The 26,970-nt window shown below is 51.9% G+C and overlaps 1 protein-coding gene across 2 annotated transcripts; it reads right to left on the bottom strand.

The window, feature by feature from the left end:
• Positions 1–2,219: 2,219 nt before the first annotated feature.
• PTPA (protein phosphatase 2 phosphatase activator) lies at positions 2,220–26,936 on the bottom strand. Of its 2 annotated transcripts, none has more exons than XM_069031654.1 (10): positions 26,867–26,936; positions 24,595–24,695; positions 23,331–23,417; positions 18,244–18,369; positions 17,397–17,514; positions 15,813–15,912; positions 14,834–14,958; positions 14,251–14,351; positions 9,904–10,011; positions 2,220–4,850 (listed from the first exon to the last, which is right to left on the bottom strand). In XM_069031654.1, exons 2-10 carry the CDS (start codon positions 24,652–24,654, stop codon positions 4,776–4,778), a joined length of 900 nt encoding a protein of 299 aa, XP_068887755.1. In that variant the 5' UTR covers positions 24,655–24,695; positions 26,867–26,936; the 3' UTR covers positions 2,220–4,775. The 2 variants fall into 2 exon arrangements, with proteins under 2 accessions (XP_068887755.1, XP_068887754.1); XM_069031653.1 differs by having other exon boundaries at positions 26,806–26,871.
• Positions 26,937–26,970: the final 34 nt, after the last annotated feature.

Raw genomic sequence — 26,970 nt, 5'->3', positions numbered from 1 at the left:
GCCTTAAAACAGGAGAAGCAATAAAGAACTGATCCTCTGCTTTCTCTCCTTCCTTTTATAGGGTCAGCAAAACCTTAATCTACTTTCTGAAAGGAAGGAAAATGTGCTCAGGAGGACTTAACCCTACACCTTGGTGCCCGCTGGGTCGGGGCACTGCAGCACCACTCCTACAGGACCCCCCTCCTGAGGACTTTTTTTTCCATGGGTGTGACCACACGAAGCATTAAGGAGCCCAAATCTAATGTGGGATTTGGATGTTATTTATTATCCGTGTTACAGTTGCAACTGGGAACATAGGGAGGGACTCGTTCCAATTTTAGCGACAAATGCATTAATGCCCTGTGTAGAGCTGGCCCATGTAGACATTCCCAAGCCCAGGTTTTTTATAGCAAGCAGAAGCAACCACTCCACCCCCGAAAGGCCTTTTCTAACCTCCAAAAACTGCTCACAGCCTTGTGCTCCTCAGAACAAGCCTATCTCCAAGCTGATGATGCCCATGACGGTTCAGCCCTCGCTGATGTGAATCTGATGTGGAGACAGCCCTTTTTCAAGTTGGCTCATCCTAGTTTGAAGTTTGGCACCATTTCACAAGACCCTGTGTGTCCCCAGGATGTTCAAGGTGTTTCTCCAATGTCAATGGGAAGAGTGCTCATCCACCGAAGGGGATGCAAAGTTAAAGGATGAAGATATGTCCTCTTGGCTATTAGAGCATGAAATGACCTCCAAAAGCCCTGTCAAATTCTACATCTGAGCCAGGAGAGTCCTTGTTGAAGCAGCAAGAAGATTCTTGTGAGCTTCTCAACCGTACAAGATTTCCACCAGCATGTTGGCAGTGGTAAGAGTCCAGGTTACTTTAGCAGTTACCATTAACAACCAGTTTCACCTTCTCCGACCCATTTCTGCCTCCTTCCTTCTCTCAGGAAGCCAGTGCAGTTGCACAGACACAGTGCAGAGTCCAGGGCTCTTGTGTGGTTCAGCACCAGGTCCTTGGGGTACAAAGTGCATCTTCATCTCGGCAAGTGCCCGCTCAGATGTTACAGGTCCTGCTGTGGGGGCTGCTTTGTTTATTCACACACAGGATCCCAGCACTGCACGGTGGAACTGAGCCACACACCAGGGACAAGTTAATACAGCAACAATGACTTTAAGTAGTTCTATTTTTTATTCTGTTACTTCTATCTCCACATGAGGCTGCTTCACTCAACTCTTACTCCATCACTGGCTGCCACGAGCGATCATTTATAAAGGAGGGCTGTGAAAGAAGAGACAGGGCAAGGCTGATGGCGATTCGTGAAACGCACCCCGTGCGAAGGCAACAGCTGCTAAACAGCAACACGAACTGGCCTATGTATGGCAACCCCAAAGACCCAGATCTGAAAACTGAATTTTAAAAAAATGGCTTGGTCAGTGGGCTGAGGGGGAAGACGGCCAGAAACCCACGCTACGTCTGCTTCCCCTTCACTGCGCGTCATGTTCGCCAAGGGACACGTTCAAGACGAATTCAAGTGCCTTCAAAGAAAACATTTGTGATCCAAGATGACATTTCTGCTCACCATCCACCCCTCCACACTGCTGCCGCTTTTAGCAACATGCACTCACACAGTTGGCCTGTGTTGATGGAGAAGATGTAACCCAGGGACAAGAAAAGGAGCATTTGCTAAGCACAGCTACACTTCCTCCAACCACTCGTGAGAAGGTCCAGGTTTAATTTAATCGAGGTCTATTATAAATCCAACAAAGCTGCTGAACTACACTGATGCTGGAAGTCCTGAGTCAGCTCCTACAGCAGGACAGGAAAAACATCTGAAGAAAAAGGTTGCAGTTCTCACCCTGCCTCAGAAACAAGGCTCAAACATCCTTTGGTTATGAGAGTCTCTGATCTTCAAGAGGTATTTGCTGGCCTGGGATCAGGCTTTGCACATCACCTACCTGCCAAATCCCAGCTGGGATGGGGGGTGGACACAGCAAAAAAGTTAATAAATAAACCATACAATAAAACAGAAAGACACCTTGGAAGGACACAAAGACAGATCGGATGGAGTTGATCATGCAGTTAAATAACGAATCAAATTTGGTGCAAGCATGAGGTCAACCACCGACATGGCAAGTGCCTCCACAAGGCCTCTTCCCTGTGCCGAAGGCTCCGGCCCTTGGCTTTGCTGGCTCTGCTCCCAAAGCAGGAGCAAACCCAGTCTGAGAGAGACCAACACAGTCACCAGTGCAAAACACAGAAACTTTAATTAAACCTACAACACAGGGGAAGGTGGGAAGTGCTGCTTCAGACACAGAGCAGCCCTGGGTGCTGCCATGCGCGTGGGCACAGGAGCTGAGCCCCTGGGGGATGTCGCTGGGAGCAAGAGGGAGGCAAAGCAAGTGGCTGCCACGTGATGGGGGCACATCCCAAGCAGGCTGACAAGACTCAAATGAGAACTGACATCCCAAAATCCCCAGTAGGACAGATGTGCAGATCTGGGCAAGCAACAAACAGAGAGCTGTGCGTGAGCCTCCTCCCTCCGCCTCCACAGGTCCCAAGCCCACAGACACTGTCCCAAGGAGCAACGCTGCAGCTGCAGGGGAAGGAAGCACCTCTCCACCCTGTTTTGGTGCTGTATTCCACATTCCTGGAGTCCCTCCCATGTATCAATGTCAGAATTTCCACCCATCCTTTTGCATGGAAGCCTCATTTCCACAAGACGACCTGGAGAGATGTTTTCCCAACCCTTGGGCAGATAAAGAAAACCAGATGCTTTTGCTCAGCCATTGCTGGCCAGATGCTGCAGAGTCATTTAAAGCATGGTGACACCTGCCAAAAGGCACAGCAATGTGAGGGGACACAGGTGGAGACACTGTGAGTCTCTGCTCCAGGCACAGGCTGCTCCACTGAAGATGGATTCATCAAGTCCCAGCAAGCACACAGATTTCCAGCAACATTCCAGGAGTGGATCCATTTGGAAAGCCAAGACAAAACACATCCCACTTAGGAGTAAAAGAAGACTTAACCCCAGTCTTCCATTTTCATTTAAAATACAAGTTTATAGAGTTGTTTCAGGCAGGTCAAAGGCTCCTTGTCCCCCACCCCCTGCCCAGGGCCAAGCCAGGAGCTGACAGGACAGCTGCAGTGACAGAAAGCTCTGCTTCAGCTCTGTGGACAATTCACCACCTCATAACTTAGACTCTTTTCTTACTCTCCTTCCCCTGACTGCCTGCAAGAACCTGTATAAGATGGAATGAGTGGGTCTGTTAAAAATAATTAAAAAAAAAAATCCCAACCAGGTTTCTTCCCCCCACCCCAGCAGTAAAGCAGTGCAGCAGCAAAAGCTGAGCAGCCTGGCTGGGGGCAGCCCCTCCATGGTCTGCAGGAGCACCAGAGGAAGGATTCCTGCTGCTCCTGATCCCCAGCAAATACCAGTCCAGAGCCATGTCCCTTCCACACCCAGCCTTGCCTGGGAACCCCAAGAAGAAATATCCCCACTGCAGCTGCAAAGCTGTGCACCACCTTGGACAAGACTTATGGACAGACAGCTCTTCTCAAAACCAGCACCAGCCCTTTCCGCCCTCCAGTGATGCTGCTGGTGTGATCCAGACTACCTGCCTTCAACACACTGCTGCTGGTGGCATTGCGAGTACGGTCCCTCTACCTGAGGTCCAGCACAGCAACACCAGCAGGGAAGGACAAAGGGAAAGAGCTTTCTCCAGGTATAACCTGCTGTCCTGGGCTATTTATGCTTTTTGTTTCCAGCACGAGTATATAAATGCATGAGAAGCCACATGCTGCCCCCTCATGCTGCCTGTGCTCCAGGGGATGTCCCCCTCGAAGAGCTGGGGATCGTGCTGCTTCGTGAGGAAATTCCTTTGCTATGGGGCTGTCACTACAATTTATGACCAAGCAGGAGCAACCACTGTCACTTTGTGCCACTGAGGCCAGCCCAGCCTCAGGACAGCAAAGCACAGGGAGTGCAGAGGGCAGGTTGGACCCAGGTATGGATGTGTGTGAACGTGTCAGGGTTTGTGCCAGTTTAGAGGGAGCCTGAGCAGTGTCTTTGCATAGCTGTTCCCACAGAGCTGGGTCTCCAGCTCCAGAGCCAGCTCAGACCCCCACAGCCCAGAAGGTTCCCAGCTTCACCCGAGAGAACAGGCGCTAGTGGGAAAGGAAGACCCAGGAAACCTTGCAAAAGAGGTGGAGGGAGGGTGCCTTCCTCACCCAGAAAAAGGGAGAGACATACCCTGGGCTTCCACAACCCACAGACATTCCCTACAACTCCTTTTCCCATTTCACACCTCCTGTGCAGGCAAGAGCTGGCTGATAAAGACACGCACAGGCTCACACCTCACCCCGTGCAGTGGTTTCCCAAAGCAAACAGCAACAGGAAACTCCAATGAAATTCAAAAGGGAAATTGCAGTTACCACTGCCCAACACATACACACGTGCCTTCCTCCCCTCCACACCCCCTTCTCTCGGGAAGCAAAGCAGAGGGCCTTTGCTGCAGGGCAGCCCCTGCTCAAACCCATCCCCATGCCCGGCAGTCAGGCAGATGCGGCACAGAGGAGCAGCACGGCCCCGGCTCGGCCGCTGGCGAGACGTCCCCAGGGTGAGGACGTGCAGGAGGAGCTGCTCCAGGTCCCATCTCCCGTGCCAGGCCGGCGAGTGCTTTGGATCTGTGGTTGCCAATGAGGATGTGCAGGAATGGATGGGCTGGGTGGTGAGGAGGGGGTGAGGGGAGGAGGAAGAGCACTGCGCTGTGCCTCCACTGCCTCGACTCCTCCTGCGGTCTCCTTAAGATGTCACAGGCTGGATGGGGAGCAGGCTGCCGAACTTAAAGTGCTGGATCACAGGAAACTTCTCCAGGCACTGCAGGAGGGGAGATAAAGAGAGGTGAATTCAGGAGACATTTCCACCTTACACACATAGCCAGAGCCGCATCCTGCCCACAGGGTCAGGAGACAGTGAGTTCAGGGCCACTCAGCTCAGACCAAGGCAGAGGATCAGCCCCATGTCTCCCGCCCCACATTCCAATCAGGCTTCTCAGGCCAGTAGCACTTCATAACCCCATCCCCTTCCCTTTAGCCAGAGTCTTTTTCTTACTGAAATTCAGGCCTGGAGCATGAGCAGAAGCAGCATGTCTATGTCAGCAGCTTTCTCCCTCACCACTCTCCTTGCTCAAACTGATCTCTTTGAAGAGCTTCACCCTACAAACATTGAGAACTGCAGAATCCCCCGGGGCAGAGACTCTATCCCCAGGCCAGTGCCCACACTCTGGGTTTGAGGCACCATTCGGCAGCTGCAAGGCACTGCCCAAACTGCATTCCAGGCTCTCGGGTCTTTGATGGACAAGCACCAGTGATTTTGCTGCCATAGTTTAAGATATGATCCTATTTCCAACAACCCCTCACCCCTGAAATTCTCACCTCCCATTGCAGAGGAATGGATCACAGTTCAGTCATATAGGTCCACTACAAGGCAGATTAGCTCAGAGCTACTTCCTGCAGCGACACCTGAGCTCAGTGTGGGGTGAGCAGGGCTCCGAGGGCACGGCCCCTTCCACTCACCAGCCCAATGGTAGGAAGGTCAGGGACTGTGGTCCATAACCACGTCAGAGTTTGCCAGCACTCACCTGGCAGAGCCACTCCGAACTCTGGTTTTTGAGTCACTGCAGACTCAGACTGCCCAAACCTCACACAGGACACAGAGCAGGCTCAGCTCAAATCACAGTGAGTGTTTGCCAACCACAATGTGGTTACAACTCTCTACAGGAAGGAGCCTCGTGCTCTCCATGGGGCCAAACTGGACTCGCTGCAGCAAGGGGAGACTCTGGGGCTGGGGAGGAAGCTGTGTGCTGCAGACAGCTCTCACCCCAAGGCAGGACTCGGGCACAGGCACCCTGCCCTCATGCTGTCGTCACAGGCAAGCGGGAGGATTTGTGCTCAGAAGCCCAGGCCTGCAGTAATCCCTTTGGAGCCAAAGGTCAGGCAACTGGTTCCAAGCACACTGGAGCCAAACCAGTTTGGAGGTGGTGAAAGCACAACACGGCTGTATCCATTCCTGGGGAATAATAGCCAGGCAGAAACCCACAAATCTCCACGGCAGGGCACCAAGGAGAAGTAAGTCCTGAGAGCCTCGGGCCACGTCACCTTCAAAGCTTCCTAATGCTCAGAGCTGCTGCCATCTCACCACACAACCACTTAGACAAACTCTCAGAGGAAGCAGGGCTGGGTAACAGGGACATAAGGGGAGAGCAGAGAGAAATGGACACTGGAGATGCTGACAGCTAGAAATGTCAGCCCAATTAGCTCCAAGGAGTCCCATGGAAGACCAGACTGGTTTGGGCTCCAGGTGAAGAGACCTTACCACCAGTGGGAAGAATAGGTATCCATTCCATGTAACACATCGCCAGCTCAAGAAGAGACAAGCAGAGAAACTTCTCCTATATCCAGAAGGACTGGCACGAGTTTACTGGATTATCAAATGTACCAAGCAACAGGGCCCTCCTTGCATCAGCTGTGGATGAAACTGTATCTAACACTAGCTCAAATTCAGGCTTATTTCTTCTTGCCACCATCTTGATCACACTGAAGGTCTGCTTGGGACTCAACTGGGGAGCAGATTCATGCACCAACTCCAGCCTATAAAGATGGAACTGGAACTAGATTAGTTACAATGGAAAGTATTTCCTGACTGACTGCAGAGAAGGAAAGGTCAGGAGACTCAAAAGCAGGCTCAGGGGAAAACATCAAGGCTGCTACTTTAACCACACCATTCTGTCAACTTCTTCACTTGCCTTTGATGGAGAGAATAAGAAAAGACCTTGGACTTTCAAGCGAACACATCTTCACCCATTATATTATAAATAGACACATTCAGGATTTCATAAACACACAGAGCTGAAGACACATTGTCTTCAGTCTACTGCTCATCCACCCTGGAGTGCCTGGTCCAGACCACAGCTCCTGGACACATAGACAAATGTGAGCTTTCTGTCGGCTGTTTAAAGTCACCCCATAGAGAAGACAGAGAAGACATAAAGCCTTTGGAGTGCTTTTTAAATGAACGAGGTCTGGGGGCTGCCCCAGTCCCACCAAGTGGGATTTCTCCTGGTCTGTTTCCAGCAAGTGATCCCGTCCTCTGCTGCTGCCTCCACTCAATCCCGGTCGGCGCCATCCGGCACCCAGCGCTTTCCAGCCTCCCCAGGCGTGTCACAGAGATGGAGCCTCCAGCTGAGTGTCTGATTTCACCTGATCTAATTGCAATGGGTGATCAGTAGGGCAGGGAGAAGGGAGGGGAAAACAAATAAAACCTGAAATCTTGCTCTCACCTTCGACAGTTAGACAAAGTGACACCACAACCCCAAACCTTCCCTCTCTTTGCCATCATACACCCCAGGCTCTGCCACAGAAGCTGCCTGCCTTGAGCTGGACAAAGACCCATGTCAGCACTTGACGGGTGTTGCTGACTTCTCTTCTGCTAATGCTGGCAGTGGCTAATTCCAGAAAGACTGCATTGGTGAAGGCTACACAGAGAGCAGAAATATGCTGGGAGCCAGCAGAAAAGAGACAAGGTCTGCAGCAGTGACTTTGTACCCGGCCTGAGACACCCAGATGGATTCAGTTTGCAAAGGATGAGGGTTCAGTGACTCCTAACCTTGCGTCATTCCCAAAAAATCAGCCAAAGAGATCCTTTAGTTGCAAATGTTGGTGTAACCTGCAGGGCCAGGCACACCATAACTGAAAGCTCTGCCCAGCCATGCTGCCATGTCCACATCCACACTCCCATCATCTCCCAAGACAGGCAGGAACTGGCTGAGCAAGTGGCAGGGTAGAAAACTCCCCAGAACAGATTATATCTAAAGATAAATCTATTGTAAAGAACCCTGAGGACTCCTAAGCAGGAGTGCCCCCTCTCCTCTGCCCATCCAGGTGAACACAGCTTCCATGCCAGGCCATGCCACACCAGGAGAGGACAACACTGCACAAGGATCATGTTTTTAGGATTAGTCCTTTAAGACCTACAAATATTATTTGAGGCAAAAAAATAAATTTAAAGCTCTTTGGTTGACTCAATGTTTTTTACACTTTAGCCTAAATTTAGTGTCATTACCCTTCCCAGCAGTTTTTGCATTCTCCCTTTGACACAGCTACCTCCCAGATATTTCTAGAAACCTACCAGTACTGGATCCAGCATTTTCACACAGAAAATTTTTGCTACTCAAAACAGATTAAGGCCTTCAGAAAAGACCATGTCTTGGGTGCAGGCAGAAGAGCCAAAGAATGTCTCAGTCTCTAGAGGATCCCTGAGCTGTGCTGTCTCCAGCCAGGGGATAGGTAGATCTGCCTAGATGGATAGGGATAGGTAGATCCCATGTGTGCCAGCACATGGCAGCCCCAAAACATCAGTGAATGTGTGCACTGCACTGCGGGCTCATCACTGCCAAGCTCCTCCAGCCACGTACAGGTGGGAGCAACCATGGCACAGGACATGTGGGGCACCAGGCAGGAGCACCTGAACATGCTGGGGAATGTGGGATGCCAAGGGAGTACCCAGCTTGTGAAGGAACTGATCCAAAGGAAAGGAAGGACCACGGCAGGACTGTTGAGGCAGCAGCAGACCACACTGAAGCTCTAGGTTTTAGAAGACTCATGTTTCACTTTAAAGGCACTCACAGTGCTCTGGTCCTCCCTTCAGACCCCTCAGCTCTCATAGCTTAGCCTCCAGCTCAGGGTTTTTCAGCAGGCAGTGTCTCCAGCCCCTGTGACGGAGCTGCAGCCCAGGGACACCCCTCTCTCCAAGGAGCAGCCCAGAGCACCCCTCCCAGGAGCAGCCAGGCAAGGGGGTCGGCCCCCAGCCCCACTTCTCCTCTTTGGAGGCTGGGAGGAAAACTGAGCTGGGGGTGAGCTGGGGGCGGAAGGAGCCAGTGGGCCTGGGAGTGACACCTCACAGATTAGAGAGGTATGTGGCCTGGAACCTAAACACAGGATGTGCAGTGCAGAGGAAGGGCTGGGGGAGGGAGCGGCCGCTCGGCACAGTTAACCCCTTTGTGCACTGGGCCTGAGCAGAGCTGCCTGCAGAGCCTGTGTGTCCCAGCAACAGGAGCTTGTCCCAGCTCCCAACAGGAGCACGGCTGACACCAGCAGCACTGCAGGGTGTGGGATTAACTCCTTCAGGCACCACTGGTCTCCCCCAGTGCCAGGAGGGAGTTGCACCATCCCTGCTCCTCCAGTGCTTTAGTGCAGCCAGTGCGTCCTGCAGAGCCAGCACCATTCCCTCCGGACTCCCAGATGTGGCGGTTCCTGTCCTGCTTCCTCAAACCCAGGGTTAGCTTCAGCAGGAAGCAAGATAAGGGAGAGCCAAAACTGCCCAGTTCTCCAGGTCAGGGTTCGCCAGGAAAGCCTGGGGCAGCGCCAGCAGAGCTGGTGGGTGGAGGGCTGCCAAACCAGGGAGGTGGCTGTGGCCTCGCTGGGTTGGCACACAGCACAGATGGGGCTTGTAGAAAGGGTAAATCAGTAAGAAGCATTCAGCCTGCTCTGGGGCTCTTGAAACATGGGATGGTAACTTAAAATAAGTTTCCTCTAGCTGGTAAAATAGTGGTGGACCAGAAGAACAAGCAGGTCAAGACATTGGCCCTAATTTGGAGATCTGCACTTGCACTATGGTAACACAAGACATGGCAAAAGTCATGTTTTCAAGGAATGGCCACTTTGGGATTGGTTTTGGGGCAAACACGAGGCAGGAGCTTCCTTCTAGCCAGCAGCACCTGAATGGCCAAGGGCTCCCAAGCCACAGTCAGCAAGAAGTAACAAATAGCTGTGATGGGATCCCCACACCTGAAGCAACACAAGAGCCAACCCACGGTGCTGTGGAAGAGAGGAGGTGTGTGGCTGAGCAGCCTCCCCCTGCCCACGGCACTCACCTCTGCCTTGTACATGCGGATGAGGCCCTGGTTGACCTTGGACCAGGAGGGCACAGCACTGATGTTCCAGAGCTGGTTGGAGTGCTCAGCAAAGGGGCCTGTCTTCATCTGAAAGAGACCCAAGCACAGGGCTGAGGGAGCCGGGCCAGCCAGGAAGCTCATGCACCAGCAGTGACTCATGCTCACACTCTCTCCAAGCAAACATTCCCACCAAGCCCAGTGACCCACGCACCAGCCACCTCACTGTGTCTTCCCTCCCTCCCTCCATGCTCCCTCCCGCTGTGGCCACATCATATGAAACCGTGGCAATCCAGCTCCCCTCCTTCCCTGATAAAATTAAGCCTCTTCCTGCCACGCTTTCCTAATCAGACCTCCCTCTGCACACCTCTCTTTTAATGACTGTATTAAAAAAGCCCCACATAAGTCCTGTTCTCCCCCCGAGTAGAGCTTGGCTCAACGCTGTTCCTATTCTACCCAGAAACCTCCCAGTGCAGCACTGCTGGGCTTTCCAAGAAAATGACTCACTCCCCATTCAGATCAACAACAAGCAGCAGCGACAACCGTCGATGCCTTCCCTGAATACAGAGGGCAGTGCAGGTTGGCAGCAGCTCTGTGTCCACAGCCCACTCCACACCTGCCTCTAGCTGAGGAGGGCTCTAGGGGAAGCAGGAGGGGACACACTCTCCAAACTAGCTCCAGAGCTGTGAGCTGCTGGCTTGCAGCAGGCGCTTTAAATGTTTTTTTAAATTTTTTTTTTTATACTCCACTGTTTCTCCTCCCAGGGTGAGGAGTTTGGAGAAGGGAGGGCAAGAGGGAAGCTGCAATCAGGGGCAGTTACATGTAGATTCCCTGGGCAGTTGTCTCTCCTTCTCCTCCATGAACAAAAACAGACCCTCAGGGAGAAAAAGAAATACAACACAGCCACTCTGACTGAGTGAAGTTCCCATGACATCAGAAACCACAAGGCCGAAGCTCACGCTAAAGAGGAGCGTGGGGAGAGAGGAATCTCTTGGACTCTCATTCCCAACTTGGGGCTCGAACAACTAACCCCTTCCCTCGGTGCACGCACAGGCCTGGAGAGAGGGTGGGAAAAGTGCCTCCAAAACAACCTCCATGCCCACTAAACAAGCAAGCAAGGCCAATCAATCTGCTTTGGGAAAATATTGCTGCTTTTCTGCAATGCCTGTGTGACACCAGCCTGCAGCAGAGAAAGAAAGAGAGGGAGAGGGTGGGGGGACCCAAAAACCCCACTGCTTGGAGGATGATGTGCTTCAAACCCACTGGCCTTGGGGTTGGAGCAGCGGGGGAAGTGGGTCTGCAGCTGTGCCTGGTGCCGGGAGAGCACGGCTGCATCTCCACTTCCCCTCGGAGGTTCCCGTGAGCTGAGGGATGACGGATGAGTTGCTCCCTGTCCCCTCTGCCACACGCTTCCCTCATGGGTACGAGATGAAATGTGCACACACACAAAGCACGGTGCTCCCTGGCAGTGCCAGTGCGTTACCCAGCACAGGATCTGGCATCGGTGGGCACCCCAAGCAGTGGCTGCCAGGGAGCTCTGAGCCAGGCAGCTCCATCAGAGCCTCCCCTCTCCACACAGGAGGTTTGGCTGCCTGGGTTTTGAAGCCAAACCTTACCCCAGCATCACCGCCCTTCACAGGGGCACAGCGGGCATCAGCCGCCACCACCACCCCACTCTTCTCCCCTTCCCAAGCCAGAGAGCACGGAGGAGGCAGGCACAGCTGGCCAGTCCCACGCTCGTGCCTGGCACAGCCACCACTGTGACCCTCCTCACCCGGGACACCCATCGAGGGATGGCTTGGCTATGGTTTCAAGCTGGGGTGGGAAAAATAAGAGGGATGAGAAGGGAAACAAAAAAAAACCATCTCCTTCCAGCCACAAAGGGCGAAGAGGGAGAGCTGGGGGGGAGAGCGAGAGGCGGCAAGCGCGCTGCAGTCCCGCAGTGACCCCAGGGGAACGGAGTGAGTCAGAGCAGCCATATTGAGCAGGAAATTACTCACAGACGCGGCGTTCCTGCCTCTCGGTTCCCAAGAGAATCGGCCTTTTGTAAATGGTTCCTCTGTCAGTGCAGGGGGGAGGGGGACGGCTGAGGCCGTGCTTTCCTGTCAGCTCCTTCCCTTCCAGCAGAAACCCGAGCCCTCCCTTCCCAAATTTAGAAGCCAGATTGAAGCTTGAAATTCCTGCTGCCTGCCCTAAGCTCTCGGAGGAGCATCTGGGCAAGTGCCCCGATCTCCCATAACAGCTGGGGTGTACCCAGCTCCCCTCTTCTGCACACACACAGGCAGCCCTGCATCACTGCCATCCACAGCCCCTGTGCTGTGGGCACCGAGGGATGCTCCCAAACCCTCCTCATCCTCACACCTTCAGGTACCACACGCACCCCTTTGGCAGGCAAAGGCAGCAGCAGGGGAACAGCTCGAGTCCCAGCCAGCTCTGCAAACCTCACCCTGTTCCAGAGCCACGTGTTCAGGTCCAAACCCACCCTGCAGATTTTCCAACATCAGGTCAGCTCATGCAAGATTCAGTGCCATGCCTGGGCACTGCTCTGAGGAGGATGCTGTGGTGGGTTCAGCCTGGACATCATCTTGCTGCTGCTTTAGAGCTGTTTCTAGATGACAAGCTCAGAAGAAAATAATATCGTTCATTTATCAAAGTCTTTAATCCCTTCTATCTTTTTTTCCCTGCTATTTTGTTTTGTTGTTGATTTTGGAGAGAAAGCATTTGGAGGGCACTGAGGCTGCCTCGCCCCCCCTAGTGGCAGTCATGGCCTTCCTGGGCGCTTGGGAGGGAAAAAACCCAAGTTTTAAAAGGCAAATCTTTATAAAAATGAAGCAGTACCCGCATGGAGATGCATTGCATATACCATAGATTTGGTAATGCAGGTTGCTGCCGTCCTTTTCAGCTCACGGCAGGAGGGCCAAGAGGGCTCCTTGCCACCAGGTGGCACTGGGGAACTCGGAAGAAACACCGAATTCCATGACCCACAACAAATGCTGGAAAAAGGAACTCAAATCACTTATTTGAAAAGCCTACTAAAAATCTGACTTTCTGCAGGCAGAAACAGCAGGATGGTGCTGGGTATTTTAAACTTCACCTGTCAACTGGGAGCTGCAGAATCTTCTACACACATTTCAAGAGATGTATGTTTTTAACAGGTCAGCGCACTGTGTGGATATTACAGAGGCCTAAACTAAAATAAATCTTTGACCCTCCTGGCTCCTGATTTCCTGTCCTCATCTTGATCTCTTCCACCAGCACCTCTTTGCTATCCATGGTATGATTTATCTTGGCATTAAGGGTTAAACCCTGTGAGGTGCTGAGCACCAACAAACCCTACCAGATTCAGCAGGACTTGACATAGCACCTCCTGGGGTTTGGGCCAAAGGCTCCTATGAAGATTTCCTACATGAAAGGCTAAGTTCATAGTCTGTAACCTCCCTTCTCATCTAATCACTAAACTAGACAGGCGAGGAGGGAGAAAGCGAACAGAACAAAGGGGAAGAACCACACTCTGTCCTTCAAAATTAATCCCATCAACTCCCTCTTGCCAGAGACAAGAAATCCCTCACCACAACAGAGCGGGTAGCTCTTGCTCTCCCTGTCCAGACTGTGCAGTGAGGGAACTGGGAGAAACACGGCCAAATCCTCCACTGATGCTGACAGCAGTAAGCCATGAGCTCCCTCACTGAGAAGCAGCCCATGGCTGCCAATGAGCTGAGGATCACCTGCCCCCCTCCCAAGGGTCCTGCAGTGCCTGAGCAGAAACAGTCCTGAGAGCACTGCCAGCTGAATGAATCTCAGCACCACCTCTGCTCTAGGCCACTTGCAAATAAAGTGCATTTAATGGGCAACTCTTTTGGTAGAAGCTGGAGGAGACAGAGCAGCACTGGGGTTTGGGAGCCTGCCCTAAGCAAGAGGAGGCCCAGGGCTGCCAGGCAGCACCCAAGGGCTGCAGGGAAGGGAGGTTGCCTTGGCAAGCCCAGTCATTTTGCAGCTCCTAATTTATCTTCCTAGTATATCTGCAGGAAACAGTCTTCTCCATCCAAGGTCCCAGTGACTGATCCAAGTGATGACCCAAGGTTATTTGTTTGCACTTGTTACAGCTCCCTTCAACTACAACCCACAGCCCATCCAGCTCAATTACACTTTCCTCTCAACATCCCTGTCTCAGCTCATTCAAGGAGAACACCTCGGCCACGCAACAACGGTTCATCTGCACAGTTCCACGAGAGCAAACAAACAGGCAAAGGAGGAAGAGAAAACCACCGCCAGAACCAAGTATCTAATGTCAGGAGAACATCCCTACGGGACAAACCTTCCATTCCTCACCTCTGTAATGAAGAGGATGCACTCCAGGAACATGAAGTCCTTATGGTTTTCATTTACCACCTTCTCATCAACAAAGTGCCGAGGTTCCAGACTTGGATGGTCTAAAAAGAGTAAGAAAAAATAGGAAGTAACCTGTATGGCAATTCCCTCCTGAGACCAAGTTCAACCAGGTGTTGTCCTGCCCCACAAACACAACCCTCCCATCAGAACTCTTTAAAAGGCAGCACAGAGTTGCTCCCTTCTATCTCATCTCCCACTCCAGTGCCTCTGCAGGTACAAAACTTCCCAGAGCAGAAATTGCACTTTTTAGCACCAAAACCAAGACTCTCCTTTTAAAAAGCTTCATTGCAGTCATTGCAATAAAGACAGAAGTACTATACAAGGAAGCCTTCCATCTCCCAACCAGCTTTATTTGGAAAGCTGAGGGAAAAAAAAAAAAATCCAAGCTCCAAACTCTCCTGCTGTATTATAGACAAATCTGACACATTTGAATTTAAAAGTCAGCACCAAGTCCCATCATCTTTAGAACCTAGACAGATGGGGGAAAGGGCAGCCTGGGACACAAGAAGATTTTTATTAGTACCTATCAGCTGGGAACTGCCCCATATGAAAGGCAGGAATTGGAAGTCATCCAAGCCCCACACGCCCTGGCTGCCAGCAGGTTCCATCCTGTAGGTCTTCTGCAGTTTTCGCATCACTTCCAGGTACCTGAGACCAAAGAGGAAGCATTAAGGCAAGGCCTTCTCCTGTCTTTGACTTATGTGAGGACAAGAACAGTCAGTCTGGGAAAGGACACAACTTTATCACTTGTAAGCAGGACCCCCACATGCAGCAGAGTTCACAGAATATATATTCAGCTCCTTTGCCATAGAAAGCAGCCTGATGGTACCTCACACCAAACGCACAGAGAAATCCAGTGGCAGGAGTTTATTTCATCTGCAATGTCTTATGTTGGTGCAGATCTTTCCTCATCCCCACTGTTATGTGAAAACACTGACACTTCACATCCCTTCACCGACTTCCAAAAGAGCACTGAGTTTTCTGCCTTATGGCAATCACTACTTCCACTTTTCAGGTGGAAAATTAAAGCTGGAAGTACTATTGAAGGAAATTGTTTCCATGCCACCAAACAGTGATATGGCTGGGATTAGATCTCCGGACTCCAAACACCCATTCCACCAGTTTAATCACTATCAACTCTACCTCCTGGGCTGGAAACACATGTAGAGGAGCAGTGGAGGCCTGCCAGTTGCATAGATTTTTTGTTTATGATGCCTGAAGAGATGTTAGATCAGATATTCCTGTCTATCACAAAGCACAGAGCCTCACCCACAGAGCTCAGTAACTTGTGCTCCACTGAAGTAACTTTCCAGAAGGACACTCTGCCTCTGGCAGACAAGGGGCCATCACCTCTTTTGGAGACAGTTTTAATGGGTCAGTGTACAGTCCATTAAAAAGTACATCTGCTCCTAATTTTGTCTAAAATTGTCTTCAGCTTTCCCATTCTACCCTTCCCCCCAAACTGCCCAATACTCCCAGCCCTTCTCCTCCCATTACCTCACCTGTTAAACACTTTGAAGACAATGGCCATCTGGTCATCCACTCTGAGCACACCGATTTTGCAGAGGCAGCAGAGAAAGGCTGCAAATGCAGCTTCGTGCCCTGGAGTTAAAAGACACGAAGAGACATGACACAGCTGTCTCTGGCCCCCAGGACAACCTTTCTGTGGGCACCACAACAGCTCTTCAGAAATCACAGCAGTCACAGTCTGCTCTCAACCCTGTTGTCACTGTTAATGCCATGAGCCGACAATATTTCATCCCCCTGCAGCACCCACCCAAATTACACCTTCTAGACCTTCATAAGGTGATCACGAACTTAGAGAAAAGAAGAAGTTCTTAAGGAAAAACAGTTCCAACTGGGCATGCTAGGAGTAAGGCAGGGACTTTCCCAGGAGCTTGCCACAGCAGGGGAAGTGGAGCACTGCAGAGTCATCTGCTCAGGGGATGCAAGAAAACCTCACATCTGCAAGCAAACAAATTTCCTCCTGCTTCAAAAATATCTCCGAGTCAGAAGGATGTAGATCCCATGACACTGCCAGAACAGTCTGTCCCAGAAGGTACTGGGATCTCAGGCTGAGCCTCTACAGCTTGGTCCTCCAGCAAACAGCAAGGAAAAGAAACAAACAGCAAACCCAGAAATGTGTTTTAGTGGGAAGGACTGTGGAAGAAGGGAGAGTACAAGATCAGCAGCTCCACACAGTGGGCAGGTGCAGCTGCTGGTGTTGGAACAAAATGCACCCATAGTCTGGACACCGTGAGCTGGGACATGGGCCCCTGGCTTGGGACACACGGGATGGGAGAGGTTGAATTTCCTTCTCTGAGCTGACCAAACCCCATCCATCGAGTCCCTTTCCAAGGACAACATCTCCCCCTGGTGCCAGTGAGCCGCAGCCAGCACTGCACAGCCTCCAATCCTTCAAAGCCTTTACCCATGGCCTCCTCTTCCTCTCCCTGCCCAAGTCCAAAGTCATGCTTCCTTACACTCCCAGCATCCTACTCTCCTGCCTTTTGGTGAGGACACACCTATCCTCCAGAGAGGAGCAAAGCCATAGACAATTCTGTATTCAGTTCTCACTGAAGCCTGTGTGGTTACTTCAACCTGCAATTCAGTATCTCCTCAGGTGCTTCTACCTTCCGATTTCAAAGTCCCTCTGTAAGCAGTGATTCCCTTCTAGGGACCACCAGGCCATTATGATGTCCCTCTAGGGACACCTCCCACTGAACATGAACATGTTTCTCACTCTAGTTCCAATTCAAGCCAGTATATTTTATCCCTTTAAACTGCCTGCTGCAGGACTGCTGCATGCAGTGAAGCAGGTCCTACAGCTCATCCCAGAACAGCTTGGTTCCCATTTCCTTGGATGAGATGTGAAAGGGTGTCACAGCTCTAGCACAGCTCCCACCCCCAGCTCTCAGTCACAGCCCACACAGGGCAGAGGGGTGAGGGGGCCCTAGAAGGAAGGTGTTCATTTCAAGCTGGCACTAAAAATAGGGGTAATGATATACTTAAATCAATACAACACCCGACTCCAAAGGGTCCCTTCCCGACAAACCCAGCCTTGGCCAGCGTGCAAGCCCAGGTACCTGTGCCGTAGTCAATGCGGGTGGAGTTCCCCACAGATTCCTTCAGGTACACAGCCACTTCTGGGGCAGCATCAGCCAAATGCTTGGGAATCACTGCTGACACCAGCTTTTCTGCCTCCTGAAAGACACAGAAGACTCCCCCAAATGAGCACCTGTCACTGTCCCCAGGGACAAGGCACCCTGTGCTCAGATGCTGTCACAGAGTGAGGGCTGCAATGGTGCTCTGCAATGCCCAGAGGCAGCACAAGAGACGAGCAAATTCTCCTGTTGGAGAAGTCATCTCCAGAGATGGAACAAGTCAGGGAGAGCTTGTCCTGAGACCTATTCAGGCCACGCATATCCTGTAAGACAGAAAAGCCTCATCACCCATGTACATTGACCCAGTTACCCACTGAGCCATCTCCAGGACAAAAGCATCACTAGAGCAGCCGAGCAGCTGCAAGGCCACTGCTGTGGGGACTTGGGGCTGTGCCACCCGCAGAGCTTGGTGCAGGGCAAGCGCTCTGAGCTGAAGGAATTCAAGCAGTTTTCCCCAGTCTTTCTTCTCATTTTGTGACACAGTGGGAAGTTACAAAGCAAAGGAATTGCTTGGGCTTGGACAGCCCTTGTAGCTCATCCAGAACTTGGAGACCCAGCCAAGAGCATTTACATGGCCCATATGCTCTCACAAGAGGGAAAGACAGCACCAAGTCAGGGGTAAGCGATGCATATCAAGAGGTGGATCCTTCAAGGCTTATCTGAGCAATTCCTCTGTGAGCTGCTTGGCTGCCACACAATGACAGAGCCATTCTCCCACCCCTGCTGGGCACACTGCCCTTCTGTGGGAGCTGCAGGTAACACTACTCACCTGGTCCAGTTTGGCGTACCAGGTCCTGAAGGCTTTGTTCCCAAAGCGAGAAGGTTGATCCACTGGTGGGGTTTCATCGATCCATCTGTCAAGGGTGTTCAGCAGAGCCACCAGCTTTTCAATGGGCTACAGAGAGCAAGAGGGTGCGGGGTCACAGTGATATAAAACAGAGCAGTCCCTCAGTCTCCAACATCTCTCCCCTTGATGGGAGTCATTAAAGCCCACACCATTCTTCCCAAGAGAGGCACGTGGAAATGGGCTGTGCCAACCCTCCTCAAAATGCAGAGGGGACAGAAAAACCATTCTTCCCTGCAGGAGATAGTCCAGTACAAAGACCAGCCTGAGGCAGACTGAGCCCCAGTCACCCACACAGTCTTTCATGAGCTGTAACAGCACCATGCTCCAAAATCTCTTGGAGAAGAGCTACAGCAAGCTCCCAGCTGTAGAATATCCCTCACAGGATTGAGAGGCAGGGAAGTGCTACACAATTCGGGGACCTCCAACATGTAACTCAGGCTTTACATGTTAAGGGTCCTGCCTTCCCCACAGGATAAAGAATAGCATGTATACAGTGCTACGCAACCTCACCAGTGGCTGATGATGTGATTTAAAGGCCCTTCTCGAGGCTCTAAAATTGTCCTGAAGTGTCTCTTAGTAGCCAGGATTAGCAGCAGATGCTGTTAAACCACAACACATTTGTACAGCAAGTCAACCCTCTCAGCAGGATTCCTGTTGCTTCAAACTCCTACTGGCCAGACCGCCAGGCAGCTCCAGCCCAGGGACACCCACTGCATGTGGCAAAACACAACCTATCTAGGGGAAGAGGCAGCCTGGTTTGCCCATCAGTGCTCTCATCAGAGTAGGAATGAGAAGCTCTCAGAGAAATGTCTCAATTCAAACACAAAGCTGATGGGAAGACAGCAACAACAGCAAGACCACAGTGATGTTTCTCACACCCAGTGCTGGAAGTGAGGGACCCATGTAGGATGTATGAGAGTGGCCATGAAGGAAGAGAAAAGAGATGCAGCAGGTGACACAGCACAATATCTCCAGCTGTGCTATCAGACCAGAGCTGGCCAGTGCACACCCTCTCCCTGCCTGGCCCAAATGGCTGGGAACACCTACAACCCCCGTACCAAGAGGCAACACCACAGGCAGCGCTTTTAGCAGCTCCAGACAGTTTCAGGAGGCTCTGCTGACAACTGGTCAAGCCTGCCAGAGGCTCTGGGATCCTCCTTGCCTGACTCCAAGCAGCTGGAGAGCTGTCAGCCGCCACAGCAGCTGGCCAGGCCCCGGGCAATGTAGGCTCCTCTGTCTCGAGAGGGGATTCCTCCTTCAAGGGGACAAAGAGGACAGCAGAAGCGGCGGCTGGTTTGACTTTGCTGGAGGCATCGACCGTGTGAAGCTGGCTGGTCTCCTGGGCTGTGGTTCAATTCTTCACGCTGCTATCGGAAGGACAAGGAAACAGCAGAGCCCAGCAAGTTTGCAGCCCTTGAAGTGCCACTTGAAGGGGGTGGGCAGAGCCAGGCATGGCAGAGCTGGGCTGCCACTGAACCAGCTGCAGGTTGCTGCTGGGAGGAAGGGTCTCATGGCAAGCCTCCCACAAACAGTGACTCCTGAGGTGCTGCCCCAAGGACATGGTGGGAACAAGCAGGAGAGGGATCCTCCCACCCCAGGAACTCGACATTTGGCCACTGAGGCAGACAAGAGACTGGGACAAGACCTGAGCACACCGAGAACACAAAAAAGCCAAGGGACAAGACGGCCTAAAGCTCTGGGTGGCCCTGGAGGCACTAACAGGCCAGCGCCCCAGGTGCATGCGGACCAAAGCGGCACAGCCCCCTCTGCTCCAGCTCCCTGCTCCCAAAACACTGCAGGAAACAAACACATTCCCATTGCACTGGGCCAGGTTTGGACTCAGCCCTACTCCTTCCTGGCTATTGCATTCCCCTCCAATTAAGCAACAGCATCCCCAGCACTGGGTTGCATTAAATAATTAAATCGTGCTGGTGATTTATCCGCCGGCACCAGCAGCTCATTATGAGCAGCCACCGTATTTCAAACCCTCTCCACGAGCACTTGGTGCTGCCTGGATAAATGGCTGGCACGGACCAGCTCCTTCCCTGGGGAGCAGAGAGTCCAACCTCCCCTTCCCCACTCGCTGGTTTTAAAGGGATTAAAAGCCCAGCCCCACTGAACACGGGAGAGCAGGACCCAGCTGCCGGCTCAGCCACACCAATAAATAATTAAAGAGATGCGGCTCATTTTGGGCTCAAGGCCCTTTGAAAAGGGGGTAACTAAAAGAAGCAGCTTCCCATTGTCCAGCAGAGGAAGCCTGTACATCCAGGGCTGACCCCTGCGGGGGAGAAAGGAGCTTATGGGAACACAGCCATCAGCACACCACTGCAGCCTGTTTTGCCTGGCTGGGTTTTTAAGCTCTATTTTTGCTTTACCTTTCCAGTGATCAAAGCAAGGACAGCTTCCCCCCTGCTCTCCTTGCTCTTCTTGCTGTGCTGATTTTGCATCTCCTTGACCCTGAGTCTGCCACCGGTCCCAAAGGCAAACCACAGGGTTTCCTACAGAGCACAGACCTGTCAGCAGCTCTCAAGAGCAGGGGCCAGGCAGACAGAGGTGCTGAGGAGGCATCACGGCAGCCAAAGCTGCCCATGGGAACCAACTCTCCCCCTCCGGGCTCCTCAGGTCCTGTCAGAATGGGGAGCTGCTAAAATCAGCATTTGCTGCTTCCTCCACTTCCTTCCTGGAAGCAGAGCAAAGCCACAAGACTGACCAGTTTCCCCCAGTACATTGGGCTGTTTGAAGGGAAGGTCTGCTCCTTGCATGGCCAAAATTAACCTCCTCCTCCTCACTGCACTGCTCCTCTGATCCAAGTCACTGCCCCAGACTGCAGCCCCAGCAGTCGCTGATGGATCCCCATGTGGAAAGCACTCCCTCCAGGAGGGGAAGGCAGGTCACAGCCTATCACTCACACAACCTTGTGCCAGACACAGTGTCTGTGCCAGAGTCTGCTATCAGAGCCTGTCAGATGCCTCCAGCAAACCCTGGACAGCTCCACACAGTGTGTCAGTAGCAGCAGCACAAGCTCAGCAAGTCTCCAAGGGGGCTCAGCCCCCACAGGATCCAGCTCCTGCTCCAGCAGAAAGGTTGGTATCGACACACACTCTCTGGAAACCACTAAGCTGTCTCTTTCAAAGCAGAGCAGACCATACTTCCATTTTTTATTCCATGGCAAAGCAATACCAGTAAGTCACAGAGAGGATATGCATTCAGCAGAAAGGATTCCAGGAGGTCATTTGCCAAAGGAAGGTGCCCCTGGCATTTGATCAGGGAGGAAGATGGGATGGCACAAAAGCACATCGGCAGCAGGTACAGCAAAAGAGAAGAAAGCCGGGCAGAGATGCAAGAAGAGGCCACGAGGGGCTGAGCCTTTAAAAGCACAGATAAGCAGTTTGATCTACAAAGGAGCCTATGTGAACAAGCAACCTCATCAACAAGACAACCCTGGGGATGCTCCACCTGTGCCTCAAGTCACAGGCTTCTGCTCTCCTCAGTGTGTGGGGAATAAGATTTGTTCCTGCTACTTCCCAGGCAGTTGGGATTGTGTCTCCTGTTTGTTACTTGGACTGGGACCATGGATGGAAAACATTCACTCCAAGAGGGCTCTTCTGCAGGCACAGCCCTGGTACAGCTTTTCCTGACAGCTCAAAGGGCTTGTTGAAGAGGGTTGGGTTTTCCCCCCCTCTTTGTTTTATTCATTTTTAATGCTCTGTTTCCCTAGAAGTGCTCTGTGAATGGTTGGGAACAAGCGAGATCATGACAAAGACAAAACTCAAAGGTGAAATGCAAGGAACAAAAAGGGAGCACAAAGCCTGTTAGGGAGAGACTCATTATCCCTGATCCCCTCCATGAACTACAGGGGAGATTCTCATTCACACACTGGCTCCTAGAAGGGACGGCTGGACTCAACACAGTACTTCAAACGTGAAGACTGGATTAAACACCATCATCAGCTGCCTTCCCACATCAGAATGAAACTATAAACACAGGGCCCAGTCTGCTGCCCATTTTGCCTAGATCTTTATACACCACTCTCAGATTTCTTGCACAACCGTGATCAGTAAAAATGTACCCAAGAATCTCTTCATTGCAGTGCAGAACAAGGGAGGGGATCCAGTGTGCAGCCAGGGAGGGGGATCCAGTGTGCAACAAGGAAGCAAAGCTGGTGGCCAGTGTGTGCTCTGTGGATTGGCAGCACCCAGAGAACCCTCAGGGCAGCAGTGACACCACTGAGGGTGCCTGCCCTTTCCCTCTGGCTCCAAGTGATCTCACTGTGCCCTGAGAAGGTGAACAGCCATTAAAATTGGCTATGGCAGCAGGCAGAGACAAGTGACAGCCATACTCATGCAAGGGAAAAACCAGGTGCTTTCTGCTTAATACCTTTGAAGGGGTGATCCTGCCCCACAATTTAAACCTCCCAGCCCAGCTGCAATCTCTCAGCCCAACCCAGCACCCCTGTGAGCTCTGCAGCCCCTGGGACCTTTAGCACGACCCTGGGCAGGGCAGGTACAGCCAGTGACACACCCTGAGATCACAACTGTCAAACCAGAGCTTGCACAATTTAGCTACAGCCTGGGCTGAGGAAATCGGTGCTGCTAACACAGTCTGAGCAACGAGGAGGGACAGGAAGAGAAGTGGTTTGCCCACAGATTTTCCTACAGAAAAACCACTTGGGGAACGGGAATGGTACAGACATCCCAGCCTTTTGCCTGCAATCAGGAGGGAATATCACATCTTCAAAGCATCACTGGTTCCCCACCAGCTTCTGCCCACTTGCTCAATTTCCCGTCCACCAAGCACATCCAGAGTCTCTGCATCTGGGGGGAAGATGGCACCCTGACATTTGCATCCCTAACCATAACCCAACCACATTCATTCTCCCCTGGCTCCCAGATAAGCTACCAGTTCATTCCTCATCCACAAAATACTCACTGTAGAGCCAAAAAAAGAAAAAAAAAAAAAAAAAAAAAGGCAGGAAAGGAGCAACAAGAGGATCCAAACTCTTCTCCTACCTCTGAAACTTTGTATTCACAGGTCAGCTTCTTGCCCCTGACGCCTTCATTCAGAGTGAGGATGAAGCCCATGTAGTCTGCGTATGCCTGCGAACACACCGAGACCACAGAGCTTCAGTGAGAGCCCAGGGTCTGTCTGAGCACAAAACACAGCACAGGAGCATCCTGCACCCCAAGAGAGCCTTTCCCAATACACAACACTGCTTCCTTGGAGATACCCAGGAGTGCAGGGCTTTCTGGGAAGTTACTGCTCTTTTTGGCAGCCCTGGCAGCAGAAGGCAGGTGGCGATTGCATCGCTGCGAAAATTACAGAAAGGAGAATCCTAAAAATGCTCACACTGACCCCAAAATCATTCCCTCAGCTCCTATCAGGTCAAATTCAAATTCCTCAGTTCTGCAGAGTCTCAGCTGTGCCCAGGCACCCTGCTCTGCACTGCTCCTCCCAGACCTGTGCTGTTATCTTCCCTTTCGCCCTCAGACTCTTTCCCCGTGCTCACACATGATAGGGAAGTGGGAGACAGCCCAGGCTCCTCACTCCTCCTCTCTTTAAATTTGTTGCTTTGGACACATCATCTCCAGTGCAGCTCCATAGCAGCAGAATGCCACCTCTCCCTCCCTGCATCAAAATCCTGACCAGGAGCAAAACCTTTAAACCCAGGAGACTTAAATTGGAAGCTGCACCCAGAGGTTTGCTTGACACCTGGCTATAACCTCAGCTTCTCTCAAGACATCTCACATCAGTCATCAAGCAAGAATTTGCTCCTAAGAGGTGGGACAGGTCTGGGCCAACACCCCAATCCCTCAAAGGCAGAGAGGCAACAACCTGCTTGTTCCACTAGCTCCACAAAGGCTGTAAACAAAAATTATCCAGGAAATTGAAGGGCTCAGCTCTAGAGTCCTTTCCAGAACAGCACAGTGGGAAGGAACCAGCCCAGGCTGGTGCTACCAGGGCCAGGCAGCAGAACCATATTTAAGGTGAGCTCAAACAGGGCTGGGTAAATCTAGTTTGGTTATAAACTACAGGCCAGGTAGGATGAAACAGTCACCAGCTGCTCATCCAACTTGTTGGGAGGGAGCAGTAATCATTAGTGCCAAGTAATTTTCCTAAAAACAAGCACCAACTCTTCTGCTTTAAAACACAAATTCAATTATTTCCCATTCTTTGCCCAAACCTCCTTTACTTCCTGGCTGTTCCCAGGCCAGACCTGGCTGCCACCAAAAGATCAGCAGCACTTCCCAGTCTTCCCTGTCCCCAGAGCCGTACCTGAGATCGCTTCCACTTGGCCATGTCAGAAACCACATTTATCTCCTTTTTGGGGACCATGAAGCATTGCTGGACAGGAGGAGCCACCTCCTCAGAGGCACCTGGGAGATGCAAAAGAGAGGTAAGACACAGGCACTGGAGAAGGAGAAATCCTCTATTTTTCTTTCTTAAAAATGAACATTTGTTTCTCAGGAGATACAAAGTACACAAATCCATCCCAGCTGGGCAGTAATCTCACCAAGTCCTCCTCACCAACATCCACCCAATCCATGGATAACATCCTCCTAAGGACACTGTGAGCCTTCAGAAAGAAGCAGTATGTCTGTTTTCATTATTAAAGATGCATTTTCCATTCAGACAGAAAGACTGGTGCAGGAGATAACAAAGCAACATCCAGCCAGTTTAATTATTTCTGTCTAGTGCAGCCAAGCCTCAGGTCATGCTGAAGCACTGAGCTCTCCTACAAACTAACTCTGCCTTGTTTTTAGGTGTTAAGCCTGACCTTCATTCCTCTAGAAAGGATAATTCCTGCATGGACAAGCTGGAGCAGTGCAGCAAATGCAGCCCAGAGCCACAGCCCTGGTCCAGGCAGCACCAGGACTTGGGGTATGATGGGACACAGCCTCTTTCATATGGAAACTGTGAAGATCATTTAATTTCAAAGCTCTCTCAGAGCCCAGGATGCAATATTTAATGCAAATGTGAGTTGCTAATGAATTAGAGGGGCTCTTCGCCCCAGCAACAGAACCCAGGTCCCAACCTGCAGAACCACAAAAGCTCCAGGAGATTTAAAGTAACTTGTATTATGCTGCTGTAAGTGCAACTTTAAATAGCAAGAGGCAGTGCAGAGAGCAATGTCAAGGAACCTAGGCACTAATGTCAATTTATGAATCCTGTCAGAGTCACTCAGTCCACCTTTTTAATCGCAGAAAATCTGCAGTCACTTATTCGGCACCAGCTGTCCTGACACACTCCAGCGACTGCTCTCCACAACCCAGCCAGTTCAGGCACTGTCTCCCTAACAAATACCACCAAACTCCAACTCCTTAAAATATCACCAGCTGCATTTACAGAGAAAACACCATCCAGAAGCATCAGCAGCCTTTTCCACAGTGCTCTCTAGCAGGCAGATCAGATTAAACAGAATCCAAAGTCCCAAGAACCACACAGAGTCTGCTATAGATTTGTCATACAACCTTTGACAGTCATTTGACTTCTCTGCCTTTCACGTTCCCCATGCACAGGACAAATTCAACCTCATTTCCTGGCCTGGATGTTGTGATGTTCAGCTCATTCCTGCAGAAGTTACACCAAAACTTCCAGCATGAGAGGAACAGCACGTGATGAAATTAAATGACAGACAGGTGTGTCTCTCTTCTGAAAATTCAGCACACAACTCACAGCGACTAGCACCATAACAACGGAGCTCTGCTTTTAAGAGTTTATAACACGAAAACAATGAGAAACTCCCAAGCAGTGATGTGAAAAGGCAAACACTGACATGTCCATGATCACGACAAGTACAGGTGACACATAAATCCCAAGGCAGTGTCCTGATCTGGGTGTTTGCCCTTAACAGAACTCCTTTCATTTCTCTGCGTTTGTTTCTCAGCCATCAATGCTTCTGACCCACACTTTGTGCAACTCCTCTTGGTGAGGAGACCAGGAATACTCAAGGAAGGAAACAGTGAGGGCTGCAGGGGTTACAGTATTCTGGGATGAATACATAGGAGTCCAAATCTACTGGTGTGAAAGCGGTGGGTCAACTTTATGACGAGAAGCAGCTTGGCCAGAGAGGACACTTTCAGGCTAATGTCATGGCGTGGGGAGGGGGAGTCAAGCCCCGACCTTCTAGAGCGCCAAAAGCCACCCAGCTCAGCACGAGAACCAGTCACAAAACCGGGCTGGGGGTCACAGGGATCGCGGATCCAGAGGCTCAGTCCCGACCACCCACCTCGCCCTGGAGTGGAGCTGAGACTCGGGGCCCCAGGCCCTTCACACCCTCAGCAAACAGCCCCCTCCCATCCTCTCCCCGGGCCGGGCGCTGCTGCCACCGCCCCCCCCCCGCAGCCCAGGCCCGGCGCCCTCGGCCCCGCACCCCCGGAGCGTGGGGCCCTGTGCTGGAGCTCCCCGGCCCCGAGCACGCCCCTGAGAGGCCCAGAGCGCAGCCCACAGCCCGGCGGTTCCCGGAACGCCCGGGCCGCCCCTCACCTGCCCGCCGCTCGCTCTCTGCCATCTTCCCGCAGCCCGGCCCGGCCCGGCCGCCCCTCACCTCCCACCTCCACGCACGCCGAAGCCGCCGGCGGCCATCTTTGAGCAGGGCACGCCGCCCGGCCCCGTCGTTCCCGGGGCTGTGGCACGGCGGAGCGGCTCCTG

The sequence above is a fragment of the Aphelocoma coerulescens genome, chromosome 17 (assembly GCF_041296385.1).
Source record: "Aphelocoma coerulescens isolate FSJ_1873_10779 chromosome 17, UR_Acoe_1.0, whole genome shotgun sequence".
In the NCBI taxonomy this organism is placed as follows: Eukaryota; Metazoa; Chordata; class Aves; order Passeriformes; family Corvidae; genus Aphelocoma; species Aphelocoma coerulescens.
The sequence above is the reverse complement of the archived record's forward strand: the minus strand, read 5'-3'. Positions and strand labels throughout refer to the sequence as shown.